Here is a 16,819-nt window from a genome sequence, read left to right as displayed (position 1 = left end):
TGTCTATAAATTGCAAAAATATATAATTAACTCTTGAGATCATTTAGAAAAACAAAAGAGCAGCAGTCATTATAAAGGTCATTAAAATAGGTTTTATAGAAACATGTATTAGGGGAAAAAAGCAACACACAGGTTTTTATAGATAACGAACAATAGAAGTGTTACACAGTTCTTGTTTTAAAGGGAGATAATTTGAACAATAGAAGTGTTACACAGTTCTTGTTTTAAAGGGAGATAATTTGAACAATAGAAGTGTTACACAGTTCTTGTTTTAAAGGGAGATAATTTGAACAATAGAAGTGTTACACAGTTCTTGTTTTAAAGGGAGATAATTTGAACAATAGCAGTGTTACACAGTTCTTGTTTTAAAGGGAGATAATTTGAACAATAGAAGTGTTACACAGTTCTTGTTTTAAAGGGAGATAATTTGAACAATAGAAGTGTTACACAGTTCTTGTTTTAAAGGGAGATAATTTGAACAATAGAAGTGTTACACAGTTCTTGATTTAAAGGGAGATAATTTGAACAATAGAAGTGTTACACAGTTCTTGTTTTAAAGGGAGATAATTTGAACAATAGAAGTGTTACACAGTTCTTGTTTTAAAGGGAGATAATTTGAACAATAGAAGTGTTACACAGTTCTTGTTTTAAAGGGAGATAATTTGAACAATAGAAGTGTTACACAGTTCTTGTTTTAAAGGGAGATAATTTGAACAATAGAAGTGTTACACATGTCTTGTTTTAAAGGGAGATAATTAAAACAATCTGAGATGTACTTATATGTCACACATCTTCAAAGAACAATTAAAATATTCATAAGAATTTAATTCAAAACCATAAGAGTGCATAAACAAATTCATGTTAAATATGTTTATAAATATATCTATCTAAATAATGCCTCACTGTCCTGTATAGGATAGGTTAATTGACAACCACCCGCCCCAAAAAGGATATGTAAAATTGACCCTTGACTGCAACTTTTATTTGATTATCTACCTTGTATGAATATGAATATTGAAACAAAACGGTTAGCAATGATCTTCAGATATGCCAATATACACACATGAATACTTTATTTCTAGTGTTAACAACAATTGAATTTCTTTTTGTACTTTTCATTAAGATTGCTTTGAAAAAAACTACCCAAATTGTTAGGTCTAAATTTCAAACATATGTTATATGTTCTATTTTCAAGACATTAGGAATTGCCTTTTAAGAAAGCTCAAGTGTTAAGCCAAATACATTTACCATTTCTCTCAATAAAATGATAACTTGATACATAACAAAAATATATATGAAATAACTTCATAGTAATTAATATATAATACTTAAGAGTTCATATATATAAAATAACAGCACTTTTTAAAATCATTTTTGAACAGTTAAATCAATTTGCGAAATGAGTATAAAAATGACTAGAGGAGCACCACATTGTCCAATCAAAATCATCAATTAAACAATCACGTCTTGGATTTTATCAAACTTCACTTCCGTAGGAAAATCGTCAGCATCAATTGTGTAACTTCCAGACGTGGTTGTATTATCATCGTCATCATAACCGGTGTTTACACTGTCCATTGTCTCATCTAAATATGGTCGCTGATGCAATCCTTTCTGGAAATGTCCGTATGAAATGTGATCTCTCCCTGTGTATGGAATATGACGATTTTGATGATGTGGATTAATGTTTTCATAAAATGGATGATTTGGTGGATCTCTTGGACTACTGATGTTTGTTTGTTTATGTTGGGTTGATGGCCCCAGTTTATTTACAGTATATGGAATATGAGATGGATTTGATATATTTTGTTTGTGAGGTGGAGTCCCTCTTCTGCCTTGCTGACCTGTTGGGTGTAGTAAATATTTTCTAAAGTCTTCTGGAAATAAAGAAAATACATTATAAACATTTATAAGCCAGTAGATTAAAACACTAGTCTAAATGACAAATTTGCTCTAAAATATAGATCAAATAATGAAGATTTTTAAAAAAAATTTTGATTTTCACTTGCTTTGTTTTTCCTTTTTAACTTTATTCTAATTTTTCCTTTTTTTTTTATTAAAACTTAATTTTAAATCAAACATGTCATAAGTGGATAAAAACAGATTAACACTGACATCTCATCAAAGAGCAAAATTAAGATTTGATTTCTCAAGTCTAAACGTAGTCCATTTTGTCACAAACTTTGACACATTCTTTTGGGCATTTATTACAAATTCAATCACTGTTAATTTTAATAAAAAAAACTTTCTTTTAAAAAACACTTCTATATTTACCTGATTGGTGTGATTTGGACAAATTATGATGGTCATCATCTAGGCTCCCTCGCCCGCTATCACTAGGAATTGTCTCCCCTGATGTGTCACTATGGTTATCTCCAGGTCTCCTGACTGGATGCTGAAATAGAAAAGAAATATTAGTATAAACTAGCTGACAACCTGATATTCACAAAACTTTTTACTTGTTTGACAAATTGGCAAAGAAATCTTAAACTTTTTTTACTGTATATTGTACAGTAAAAAATATAGCAATTGTAATTATTGACCCAAAAGTTATGCAAATGCTCAGATCTTTGAACTGGTTAAATTTTTACTACATATGAAAGACTTTTTTTACAATAACCTTAACCAGTAGTTTTTTTTATAAAGTATTTCAATATTTTTCAGACAAATGACCATTTCATGAAAACAGTCATGAGCTGCTGGTTATGAAAAATCCATAAATATTTTATTTGTTGATGCTTGCATGAAGATATGAATTAATTTTTATAAAACTGACCACATAAAATTATTAATGTGTAATTTATGAGAAAATGTAAAATATATGTTGTGCCTAAGAATAAATTCACTCAGATTTACATCAATTTATTCACAATTAATAGTCAAATTTTTGAGATATGGCTGAACAATATTTTTCACCCTGTCAAATTTCTCACTGTTTAAAGGATATTAGACTTTTTATATTCCACTAATATTCAATTTTCTTTCATTTAGACCACTACTTTCGATATTATCTTCCCTATAAATAAGATTTATCAATTTTTCCACCCCATATAGTATCATTGTAAACATAGCCCTTTTGTTAACTATTTATAAAGTTAAATCCAAAATATTTTCACAGATAAAAAATCTTTTTGGTTCTAGGAAGTGACCGTCCATAACTCTGTTCTACAATCTTTCGTAAACAGTTTGATCAAAGCTTTGATTAGTACTGATAATCCCAAAATTGTGATTGTGTGCTGTTTTAATTGGCAATGATTTCAAACAATCAACATTTATCCGTTTTTCCAGTTCAAAAATTATTTAAAGTTGTTTCCAAAATCAAACAATCCAATTTCTTTACCTCTTAGACAAGTGTAAAACTGTTTATTCATGCCCGTATATGCCACTTAACAAAATCACACGGCATGAAATTAATTCATGAAGATCTTTTGTTTCTGAATCAAATTTAAATCTTTATTATGGGTCTTGTTTGTCTTTGTTGATACATTTTCAAATGGATTTTAGTTACATAAAACCTGTAACAGTTTCCAAATGAAGGCTTTATTTCTTTTTGAAAGAAAAACTCATTTTGCTCACACCTGCTTAAACTTGGATAATTTAATCTTAAAATAATAATATTGTATATTCGAATTGGTAAATCAAGCATCATGCTGGTAAATATAACTTTTCACTGACCTTATAAAATCAGGTCATTATTATAAATTTTTCTATCAAATCTTTGCCTAAAGCTCCCGCAATTTTTCTTGCACAGACAAAATTAAAAAAAAAATTGAATGCATTAGAAATTATTCTAGGTAATATTGTTTGACAAAATTTAAGATAATCAGTATTTTTTGTGTTTTCTTTTTAAAGCATTGACAATACCAAAAATTTTATTTATTTCAAAACATTTTTGCAGACTTTTGTTTAGCTCAAGTTTTTAGAAAAGAACAACATGCTAGAAAGTGTGACCTAAAATTGATATGACCCCTACTGACAATACCTATTTTCATGCTTCAATGTATCGTAACTAATTTCTCCAATATAGAGATGGAAATTTAATATCTAGTCTCCGAGTCTCTGAGTACAATGGATACTCTGCATATTCATTTGATCACAAAATTTCTAAATAAATGCCTTCACATGATATATGTCTAAAAATTTAATATAAATCCCAACAAAATAATCTTCCTTTTATCCAAAATATATAGGTAAATTCATATCTCAAAAGAAATTTAGATCGGAAGATTGCCCCTGATAGCGCATTATCATGTATTTATCCGCCCAAAAAATTCATTTCATCGAAAAATTGATCTGTTAGAAAGTATTGTGATCCAAAGGTAGTAAGGTTAATCTGAGGGCATTTGAAAATAATAGCTATTTGGTTTTCTTTTCAATAAATTCTTTCGTAAAATACTACAATTTAAAATATTAAAAGTGCAACTAGTTTTAAACCGAGATACATACTGAAAGTCAAGGTGTAACTGATTTAAACCAATTCAACTTATTTAAAAAAAAGTTTATCTTTAATTTTAAAAAATTGCTTTAAAAGATTGAGAAGAAATGAGTACCCGTGACTGCCCTTAAAAGTTTTACCAAGATTGATACTAACATCTTTCATCATTGAATCTGAAGGGTCTTTAAGAGCTGTTATATTTATTCCTTAGAAATTACAGATTTAAAAAAAAAAGTTTTTACCTCTGAATGCTGATTGGTCCATGGTTTGTCATGTGATTGAGCAAACTGCTGGTGTAATCTGATGGAAGCAAGTCGTGTAAGTTCTGATTGTCTCACATCACTGTTCGGAGAAATAGCTCTTGAATATCCCCCAATTTTGTCTCGGCTCTCATCATGGCTTATGTCTGCTACAGATTGAGGTCTCTACAAATAAAATAAAGACACGGTTAATTTGGAGTTTCTTAAGAAAAATACAATGAATGTGCACACACTTTTTCCTATGTCCTGGTTATACCAACCAGTTGAATGATTTCTGTGGCTTTGTTTTCCTCAAATATCTTAGCACTCTCAAAACTTGATTACAGTATAAATAAGACATGTGTCAATAAACTGAAGAAAATATCAATTTGAGTGCAGTCCTTTCTTAAAATTTATTATGATCTGATTTATTAAGGGCAAGTAAAAAGGGTGAAAACATCAATGGCATGTACTGTTTTTCTCATGAACTTTTCTATTCAGTTTTGTAGGAATGCATATCAACATATATAAATTACTTTATTAACACCTTAAACACATACAATTGTAACTAAATGTGTCAATGCACTTAAGCCACAATAAAGTTGAATAACACCTGATTGGCTTATGTTGTAATTCTTATTAATATTTAGATGTAGCATTCGTAAAGATACATGGCTAATTTGCTATATATAAGAATTTCTATATTTCATTTCAAAATAAATTGAGGAACTGATATCCCATCAAAAGGCAATTACTCAACCCATTGTCGCCATATCAAAAGTAATAGAATGAAAGATTGAAGCACAATGTGATTCTCAACAACCAATCAGTTTTCCCTAATACAATATAATTATATAATGCCCAATACATCAAAATGACAATTTTTCCTTTATTTTTCACAAGAATCGATATTTTCCATCCATTATCTACAAATACACCTGAATATTAAATATGACTCAATATTCAGTGACTTGTAATCTAATTGTCTGCTGGCTGAATATATAACTAGGAGACAAACTAAGATTGTCTCCAAGGACAGAACTGCTATCTTCTGTTGTAAATCTTTTGTGATTTCAGACTGTCAGATTATATAGCATATAACATGTAAAACTGAAGATTAAAGATATGCAGTAAAATTTTCCTTAATTTACCAATGATCTAAATTACAGTGCCCTTTTTATCTAACTTTATTAAATACTTATTTTATGCATAATACTTTTTTTTGGTCATACTTGCATTTTTCAGAAATTTAAATACCTCAACACTTTTTTAAATATTTATAAGAAATAAAATTTGACATGGCTAAACATTTGTAAACTGGCAGGGCTTGTTCAGATTAGTAAAAACCTTAACTTTGTTCCTTTCCCTTGAAAAGAAAATCATTAAAAATTCCAATTAAATGTATACAGACATCTTCATTTGAAATTTAAATTACTAGACACAAACTTTTTTTTGATAATAGCCACAATTTAAAAATTTAAAGATTCTGTATTTCATCCAATTGAAATTAACAATACCAAATAATAGAGTGAGTAGGTTCATTAGCAAGGCCTTTACTATCATGAAAAGAAAGAATTTAGTTACAATTTGAGATTTTAATCTATTTGACACTGATCCACCTGTATTAAGTTCCGTCGGCCCCAGATCACAGTGGCATGTTCATTTGGATCTGTTCGTTAAACAGATATCCCTGCGGAGCTACACCCTATACCATAATGCTTTGTAATGAGACAAATATCCTTTAATATAGTCTCACACAAACAAGCAATTATTCACGGCTTAATCCAGTATTATTCATACGATAGGCAAAACTGTGAAACTCGGTACAATTCAAATTACTTGTCCATTTCACAAAAGGGGATTAGGATAAAAACACAATAAGGACTTATGCATCGCTTTGAACAATGAGTGCAAAGAAATAAACTTGCTTATCGAAAGTTTATTTGAACCTTTCATGAGTTTAATTTGTAAAATTAAATTCTTTTTCGGTGACAAAACTGATATATTCCCCCATATTTGATTATTAAACGATATTATTGAGTACAATAATTGACCATCTGAAAAAGTTGTTATGGATTTAGAATTTATATTGTCAATGTACACTGGACTTAAACTTCTTTTATAAGTTAAGAAAATCTCAATTTTGGTTATGAAAAGTCGGATTAAATAGCTAGAACTAAGATTCATAGATATGAATAAAAGGAATACATAACTGAGACAGAAACCTATCAGTACAAACAAGCAAACTAACTAGAATCTTATTTTACACTTCAAAGGCACCAACAATTTGAGATATTTGGACCTCTTATTGTTTTTCATGAAATTTGTAGTCCTCAATCCAAGTCTTCAGCTCAAAATACAATGTTGCATAAATAAAGCAAAGTATTGATAGGGATGTCTTCCTACTTTGGAATTTACATTTACATGTCTGTTTTTTATAATTTAACAAACTGATTTGAATTTATACTTTTTAACAAGTTTTACTTTTGAAAATGTAATTATGTTTGGGACATGGGAACATTTTTATAAAGTGTAACACTTTTAAATTTGAACAATTACAATTTACTGACAAAGGTGTAAGTTAATAATAATTTTGAAATTTGATTGTAAAATGACATAATAAATAAATCAAAAGTTGTAACAGTATCAAAATCTCTGACAAACACATTTATTTTCATATAACTAGGATGAAAGTTTTCAATTATACTGCCACTCAAAAAGTTATCAAAAAATCTACATTAATTTCATTTTTTCATTATATTTCTATATTTAAATATTCTGTTTAAAAATTCTTACAATCTGATATCTATGTCAAAAAGTACAATGCAGCAAATTTTCAGCTAAATCTTACAAACAAAAAGTTATTGTGCAGCAAATTCTTATGTGAAGTTTGACTATTGTCATAATTTATTTGTAAATGAACAAGTGACTCCATATCATAACCCTGTTTACGAGGACACTTTTTATCAGAGATGAAATCATGAAAGTTATCTTGAAATCAAATATTTTCACATAATTACTGTATTGAAACTTATACTTTTTAATTTCTGTCTCAAAATGTTTAAAAAGTTTCTCTCCTTTTAATCAGGTAAACCGAATTTATAAGCAAAAGAAAAGATCTGAACAGAAAAAAATAATTTGTCGAAATTCAGAAGTTTGCTGGGCCTCTTTTTCTAATTATTTAAAGTTAAAACTTTTAATTTCTATAACCAAAAGTATAAATTATATTCCTCAAATTTCAACTTTTACCTGATTTTGACCGTTAAATTTATAAAGAACTAAAAGATGATAGGTTTGATAGGCTAACAGTTTAAAAGACTCGTCTTTTATTTCAGTAAAATCATAAATATCTTCTTCTTTTGTCCTTTTATCCTTTGAGCATATTTATACAGTTTTAAAACCTTTTTCAGTTATTATCTAGATTATCTTTATATGATATTTACGAGTAATTTCACTTTGACCTAGACTAAGACTTCAACCATAAAAATCAGCAAAACAACGCTAATGCCTTATGGTCATACACATACTAGACGATATTTTTAAAAACCATCTTGGATACATTTTAACTTTTTTTATTTTTTTCTGAGCATTAATTATCATAATTCATATTAAATGTAATTTTGACAGGTAGTAAAACATGCCACATGTATTTAGAGTACATTTTTGTAACATTCTATTTATTTGCCCAATTTTCAATTTAAAAAGTATCATGAATAAGACAATACACTTTTAGCTTCCAGTACAAAACATAAATTTCATGTTTTGAGATTATCATCTTATGACAGTTATGAATATGAAACAAGGTAACTATTTGTATAATTGTTCTCCTTTTTTCCTATTTGTCATCAAAAGTAAGAAATGATTTTTCTGTTTTTTTATCATAATGGCCACTTCACTTAAGTAACAATTTTTTTTCTGAGTGCCAACACTTATTTTCTTGCACTCTTAGTATCATGGAATGGCACAATCATGATCTATTAAGTTATGTGCATGGTGCAAAACTACACTTAAATATCGGTCATGACAAAAGTCTGAATGTACACAACTCATAATAATTTGTAAATTCAGAAACTATATAACAAACAACTGACATCCACAAAAATGCTATATAAATGTTTGAGAATTTTACAAGACCTGTGTAACTTTAAGACCACCTAAGTTCTCTTGTTTTTTGTGTTTATTTTTGTATGATGTCTGTCTGTCTGTCATTTTTTGTTTGTTATAGTGTTTTCCGTTTTTGATTGCTCCTATACTGTACATACATTCAAGCTGTGCATAAAAACAGCAATATTTAATACATTAACCCTGTAATGGTATATAGGACGGAAAATTCCAGTTGTTTCCAAAACTGAAACTAGAGTCTAGTCAAGTAGGGAGTTGTCACAGATGTGACCATTAATTAACTCTATCAATGTAAATAATCAAGTTATATATATCAATTAGTCAGAAATTGATTTCTATTCATCTACGCAATACACACACTGCTGTTTGTGTGCCTCGGAACCTTGAAACGCTGAAGATGTTTGCACTGCGATAAATTAGTTTGACTTCGTGATTGAAAAAGTAAACATACTAAGTATGTTTTACAAAGAGAACTTGTTGAGGGATTTAAAGAAGTGATTTTGCAGAATAAATGTTTAATAGGGTGTCAAACAGTTTGACATTTTCCATTGCTCAGCGGGAATGTTTACTAACAGAAATGATCAATGCCTCCTACTAGTCTCTAGCACAGCAACACTGAGTATCGTCTTTTTTTAAGGAAGAAAACATTTAATTTTATCTTTTGAAGTTACCTAATTCAAAATCTGACTTCTTATAAAGCATATTATTATTTGTAAACATAAGTCTCCAAAATCAAACTGCATTGAAAATCAAACATATAATTTTGAAGACCATATTATAAAATTAAGGAAATTTTTGTAGCCAAAAAATCTAGTGAACAGATATACTCTTGTTCATTTAAAGTTGACATTTTAAAAAGTAAACAATCTCTCAAAATGATTCTCCTCCTACCATTACTTAGCAAATTTAAAAAGTAAAGAGTATTTTAAACACCCCAGTTGTGAATGCAAAAGGTACAATATTTTCAAACTTATTTGGTTAAATGGTATCACAAGCTATTCTTGTCATGAATATTTTTGTATGTGAGCACTTTTCTGTGACCTTTTATACATATATATTCTTCAGTTTCAAGAAACCCTATTTCATTTTTAAAAATAAAAAATTATTCAGGAAAACTTATAAATGGCTAAGAAAAGTATATATCTATATCCAACTCTGATTTCAAAACTCAAAGTACTTTATCACACCAAGATTCCTAAGCCCAGTCTTCACGATGAACTGTTAAATCTACAGGCCCGGAGCTCAATTTTTGAATTTTTTTAATTAGATTCTGTTGGCCTGTAGATATGATTTTTACAGGCCCAAGAGCAATTTTACAAGTCTGGGCTGCCAGGGCTGCCACTCAGTGTGAAGACTGTAAGCCACTGGTAAACAATGGTAAAGTCATGAAAATAGAACAAAATATCTGATTGAATAAATGTATAAATGCTTGTAATATCATTGAAAAGCAAAGGTTAGAAGTTGGTTATTTTACAAATTCTTCTTACATGTAGACAAGCTTTCAAATCATTTAAAATGAAAATACATCAAGGAAACTTAAGGTGGTATGAGTGTCTTTCGCCATCTTGGATTGTAAAAAACAGGGAATCTAAGGTTCATATTTTCTATCAAACTAGCAAAATTTGATGCCGGATTGCAGATTTTTAATGTGAATTTTCATTTAAAAGAACCAATTTATAAGAATATAACTTATAAATATTAATATTTGTACAAGTGTAGATTATTTTTGGTCGTTTTTTGAATATTTTCAAATTGGCAATTTAAGGGGAGGTAACTCTTAAACAGTGCATTTTCTGAAGGACTCTACATGAAATTTTCCTATTTTGTCTTTTAGCCGGAAAAAACGTACGGTGACCCTATCTTTTCTTTTGATATCCTCAAAGCATTGTCTGAAAGCAATCTTCTCCTAATTAATTTTACAATTCTATCATTTTGTTTAGTTTCTATTCACAAACTGTTGTTTTTTCCTGTATAATCCATACAAAATTTGTCATTTTATCACAACCTGTAGCTTGAGAAAATGCGCGGTGACCTATCATTTTTATAATATTTTTGAACATGTATCAATAGATACTACATTTTGACAAAGTATGAACAAATTCTATCATTTTTATTTTAGACTCCTATACCACCTTAAATGGCTATATTCTGACATAAGCAATTATAAAAAATTTAAAACAAAACTTCAAACTAATTTAAACCTGTGTTCGAACCACATTTGTTTCAAAGCATTAGGAAATGAATGGGCCAGTTTTGTTCATGCTTCAGAAATTTAGATGCTGGTATTTAGATAGTTCAGGTTGTTAATCAACTTTGACAATATCATATCATGTCATTCCCACAACTATTTACTGAGTCGCCACATTGTAACAATTTGTTTGACTTAAAAAAAACAATAGAATATTTAATTTGTCATATATCAATCAATCAATTATTAAAAATGTTTACATATAAGTGCAGTATTACAATATATGTACCACAGAAGGTTATTAGTTGAAATTTTCAACAACTAATGTACTTTGGTGAACAGGACTTTTTAACAATTTTTAGTTTCGTTTTTTTTTTATACTTAGTGTACCCATTAGCATCAAATTTATTTACAGCAAATTGATTCTAGATCTTATTGATGGAAATAATTAATTGGTCATATGAAGGAGTCCATGTCCAAATAAGATGGCTGTATAGATACTCGATCTAAAAAGGTAGAGCGGCCATAAAAAATAAAAAAATTAACAAGGTTGACATAGTGAAACAAAAATTAATCAAGCTTGGTTAGAATTGGCATTTAATTGAACTTTATTTCTGTTGAACACTGTGGCTTGCAAAGAACTGACCAACAAATGTTTGATCATACATGCATATTGTGAGGTCTAATGTCTCACTGCAAATAGTCAACTGAAAATGATTTTTTTTCATGGTATTTTCATGATAATCATTAAAAGTAAATAACATTTGTTTTTACACATGAAATTCATATTGATATGAGAGGAATCTTAATTTCTTTACATAATATTAATGCTAATGTTATTTTTTTGTTTGTATTTTTAGCCGAAGCACACCTTAAATAAAGTATTAACATTTTTTGTGATGGAAAATCCTTTTGTACTAAGAATTTGTCACAATTTTCTGTAACAGCTTGATGTTGGTGTTCTTATACAAAGTAAATAAGTTCTGGTCACTAAGTTTTTGTACTTAATTCATTTGACATACACACGCTATTTCTTATCCTTCTTAAGACATTTCTCTTCTAATGAGGGATGCATACCAGAAAAGCTTACCCAGAAAATTAACGAGTTTCAAACACACAAGATACAAAAAATCAATGACAATGTTTAGAGAGATAACAATATGTCTCTTTGTTGATATAACTTAAGAGACTTAATTCCACCACTAATTGGTGTTTTGCCCAGAGGGAAAAAAATAAGCAAAAGAAAAATGTCTTTCTTCATGAAGTATGTTATTTTTTGGTGTACTATATCAAGGGGTTGTGTAAAGTGATTTGATATCTATAACCTTGGTATAGTCCTATTTGGTATTTAGAAATTGTACTCGGTTTCTAAAAGAGCTCTTGAAAATAGCTATGAAAAGGTTATTTTTTTAACCTCAAGTAGTTTAAAATAGAAATGACCAAATCTGAGAAGCTTTATGTACCCTTCAATTGTAATTTAAACAAACATAAATTTAACCTTCCATGCTCAAGTAAGTTTTTTCCTCTGTCATAAGGAAATGTATGGACAAATAGGATCAAGTTAGACAGATTAAATTAATATCTCTATTATTTTATATTTTTCAAGAGTTGTCTCCCATTTTTAGAAAGAAATTTACCTGATATGTATTTTGACTGGCTACACTGTTGGCATCATGGGAAGGATTGTACTCTGTATGCTGACTGGATGATCTATCACCTGGTAGACTGTACAGGGAACCTTTGTCAGAAGAGGAGGAAAACAGATTTTTATTCTGATCTGGTACCACAGTCTCCTGGTACATTCGTTTCTGTTTATCCAATCTACGAATCACGAATATGGTAATGATAATTGTGGCTGCTAATACTATAGTTACCACAACAACAGTTATAGCAATGGCAATACTATAGTCCTGCTGTTCTTGTGCCATAGGTGAGGCTGAGGTAATATTCCGTAACGACACAACAATGTGTAATTTTCTTGTTGATGTTAAAGATGTTGGTAGTCCTTTGTCAGATACGGCTATCTCCAAGAAATATTTTAGATTCATGTTGAGAATGGTCATCCTCTGAACCACAACCACTTCACCTGTTGTACTGATTATATTGAAAATATCAGAGTCATTCCGTGATTTGATTGAAAACAGCAAGTCGCTATTAGGTCCCAAATCTGGGTCAAATGCTTTGATTTTCGTTACAACAGAATTAACAGGTGACTGATATGAAACTAAAACTGTGTCATTGGTTGTATTAGGATACATGATAATTGGGTGATAGTCGTTCTGGTCATCTACATCAACAATCACATTGACGGTACTGGTTCTTGGTGGATTACCATGGTCGAATGCCACCACCATGAAAGCATATCTATCCTGATCTTCTCTGTTAAGAAGTTTGGTTGTTTTAATTGTTCCGTACGGCATTACTTGGAATGGTACTCCTTCAGAAGATTTCGCTAAAGAGTAAGTTATAATTCCGTTCACATCAGTGTCTTGGTCGGTAGCGTGCAATGAAGTGACATTGAAATCTTTAAGATTTTCAAGGACACGAGCATGATAGACATCTTTGTCAAATTTAGGATCATTGTCATTTACATCATCAATGTTAACGATAACAGTACATGTTGAACTCAGGGGTTGTTTCCCTTTATCGACCGCTAACACTCGAAATTTGTATTGGTCAATTTTTTCTCTGTCAAATGTGTTGTTGGCTCGAATAAGTCCTGTTGCACTGTCAATGGTAAAGTCTTGACCTGAATCTGCATGAAGTCTGTATGTGACATCAGCATTTACCCCAATATCCCGATCTGAAGCAGAAACATGAAGTATTACATCATTGAAATTGTTGTTTTCAGCAATGCTTGCAGTGTAGGTTGTTTTCATGAATACTGGTGGCTGATCATTTTCATCAATAACTTGAACCACAAAGTTCTTGGAGCTGTTTAATGGTGGACTTCCGACATCGCTACAGAATACGGAAACCAAATGTTCTGGTTTAGCCTCACGGTCCAGTGGTTGATGAACTATGACCTTGTACTCTTTTACTTCCATGCGCTGTAGTTGGAAGAAATTGTTCTGGATTTGACATGTGACTATTCCATTACGACCAGTGTCACCATCGTCAACTTTTACATGGGCTACAACAGCTCCCATGTTAGCAAACTCAGACACCTCTGCCATGTCAGAATCTGATAACAAGTTTATGTTTATTGTAGGTGGATTATTCCCAGAGTCCAAAATATTTACATGCACAAAAACTTGAGATACGGAAGGCTGATCACCATTATCAACTGCTTCTACGATCATTTTGTAAGACTCGCTTGGTTCATATTGTAACTTCTTAATTAGTTTGATATCTCCAGTCTTAGTATTTATTGAGAAAGTTGAAAGAATATCCTGGTTTTGACTTGCACTAAATCTGTAACTTACTTCTCCATTTTTACCGGAATCAGAATCAGTTGCTGAAACAGTTACAATAGTTGAATTAATAACCACATCTTCTGCCAAAGTTACATTGTACAAAGATTTACTAAATTTAGGAGATTCATCATTAACATCGTCAACAACAAGATTTACATCCAAAGTGCCTATTTTTGCTGGGTTACCGCCATCTTTTGCCAAAATTTGAATTTTATAGCTGTCTTTTACTTCTCTGTCCAATGTTCTAATCACTTTCAGCCATACAGTTGTGGTTTGTCCATCAAGGTTTTTAGTAAATTCAACATTAAAAGGGGACCCAAGAGGTGAGATCTGGTAGTCTATCACAGAAAAGTTAGTACTATCTTTGTCTATTGCACTGCTAATGGTAAACTTTGTTCCAACAAGAGAAGCCTCGGAAACAGACAGATTAACACTAGATGATGGAAAATATGGTGTGTTATCGTTTATATCATTCAAATGAACAAAAATGTCAAATGTTTCAAAAAATATTCCATATGTTGACTTGGCAGAAACTTGTAACGACAATACACATGAAGGGGAATATTCACAGATTGTTTCTCGGTCTAAATTTTCTTTTGTTCGGATTTCACTTGTTGTTTCATTTATCTTGAATTTTGATGAATGTGGATGTCCCTGAGTTAGAAAACTGTATTGTATTGTTTTAAAATCGTCAGAATTATTAACCATTTTTTCTAAGTTTGTATCCGTTGCAATGTTTCCAAGGAATTTGTTTGAACCACTTTCTTCGTCTATGTAATATACCAGTGACTGTAATGTTGGTAAAAACATGAAACCGATAATTAATATCTTCTCCATCTTCCTGTGACTTTGTCGAGACTTTACAAGTCCCTTAAGTGGTTCCAGACTGTTATTTTCTCATGATCTTTTTAATAGTCGATTATCAAATTTCCAATTTCTTCCAATCAAAACTTGTTATTACTTCAATTCAAATATTATTACTGCCTTGCTTTCACTCTGAAAAATAGATGTAAAAATATTGACACATGGTATTAAAACACATTTAACCACTAACAGGAAACCCAGTAGTGTTTGACTGAGTATAGTGTGTTGAAGTCTTATTTGTTTATCCATATGTAATTAATCCAATTTGAAGTAAAGAAAATATTTTTCTTACATTACTGATATATTTCACACTTAGACAGATTGTTAAACAAAGTCTGCCAACACTTATATTCTTCACTTCATTTACCATTGTTTACAAAGTTTGTACAATTACACAACTTTGAACAATTCAATTTCTACTGTATTCTAATGGTTTTGACCTTCCTAAAATATTCAAGTTCTTAAAGTAATTTTTCTACAGGTATAAGCTATTATACTCTTTTGCACTATTAAATATATGACTAAAAATTCATATTTTAGTTTTTCATTATTTGAAAGTCATCAGTTATAGGTGGTAAACTGTATATATATGACAAATATGTATACTGTCTTTATATTAAGTAAAAAAAATATACTTCAGTTCCTGGTAATTGTTTTATGAACAAAACAATGCAATATATATCTTTATTTCATATTCAATAGGAGTAATATTTTACTAAAAACTTTTATCTTTGTGTAATTCTAACAGTCCTATTTAATATCATCCTCTATGACTTATGAATATATAATAACTAAAACATATTTTTATATATTAATCAAATGTACCCAGATCACCTATTATCTATAACATCTTCAAACTAATTTTTCAAAACATTATGTTCCACGCCATGATATTCAATCTATTTTTTGTTCAACTAGGAGCAAATTAAACTATTATGTCTTTTTAGTTATCTTTTAACTATCATTAAATGTAACTTAAATTGTTCAACATGTGTGTCACGCAAGGTAGAAATAAACAATATAGGCTAAAAATATCATATAAATAACCTTATTTACTTTGTTAATGAGATTAATTGTTACTTACCAATTTAATTAACATGTATATATTCCTTTAAAAGTGACTTTTGTTATCAAAATAAGCACAAAAACACAATTTTATCATGAAAATATAAACGAAAAAATATGTCCTTGCTATTAGAATTAATTCACAACCTTTTCTGCTACTATAACCACAAAGTCAGTACACATTGGCTCAAAACAAGTTAGCTCCTCCCATAAAATATTATTTACCAATCAGAAAAAAGAATTAAAAAAAAAGTGTGAAACAACTGTCAATCAAGATTAAGACTTTTCCCTAAGGTAAAATACAGCCAGGTAGATTTATAGCCTAGGTGCTAATGAAATCTACACCAAGGTAATGAATTAAAGAAATAAATTTGCTACCAAGGAATTTCACAGCTAGCATACAGAAGCTGTTAAAAGTTAACTAGACACACGTTAGCTTTTAAAAGGGTTTTCTTACTCAATTTAGTTGTATGTCCTCAAACAACCTGTG

At 29.8% G+C, this 16,819-nt stretch overlaps 1 protein-coding gene across 2 annotated transcripts; it reads right to left on the bottom strand.

Moving 5' to 3' along the window:
• Positions 1-133: 133 nt before the first annotated feature.
• LOC143085288 (protocadherin beta-13-like) lies at positions 134-16,493 on the bottom strand. Of its 2 annotated transcripts, none has more exons than XM_076261553.1 (5): positions 16,349-16,493; positions 12,622-15,396; positions 4,678-4,860; positions 2,275-2,395; positions 134-1,877 (listed from the first exon to the last, which is right to left on the bottom strand). In XM_076261553.1, the coding sequence occupies exons 2-5, from the start codon at positions 15,235-15,237 to the stop codon at positions 1,453-1,455; spliced, it is 3,345 nt and encodes a 1,114-aa protein (XP_076117668.1). In that variant the 5' UTR covers positions 15,238-15,396; positions 16,349-16,493; the 3' UTR covers positions 134-1,452. The 2 variants fall into 2 exon arrangements, with proteins under 2 accessions (XP_076117668.1, XP_076117669.1); XM_076261554.1 differs by having other exon boundaries at positions 134-1,874.
• Between the last annotated feature and the right edge of the window lie 326 nt (positions 16,494-16,819).

Source organism: Mytilus galloprovincialis, chromosome 8 (assembly GCF_965363235.1).
Source record: "Mytilus galloprovincialis chromosome 8, xbMytGall1.hap1.1, whole genome shotgun sequence".
Lineage (NCBI taxonomy): Eukaryota > Metazoa > Mollusca > Bivalvia > Mytilida > Mytilidae > Mytilus > Mytilus galloprovincialis.
Note: the sequence above shows the minus strand (reverse complement) of the source record. Positions and strands in the feature narration are given on the sequence as shown.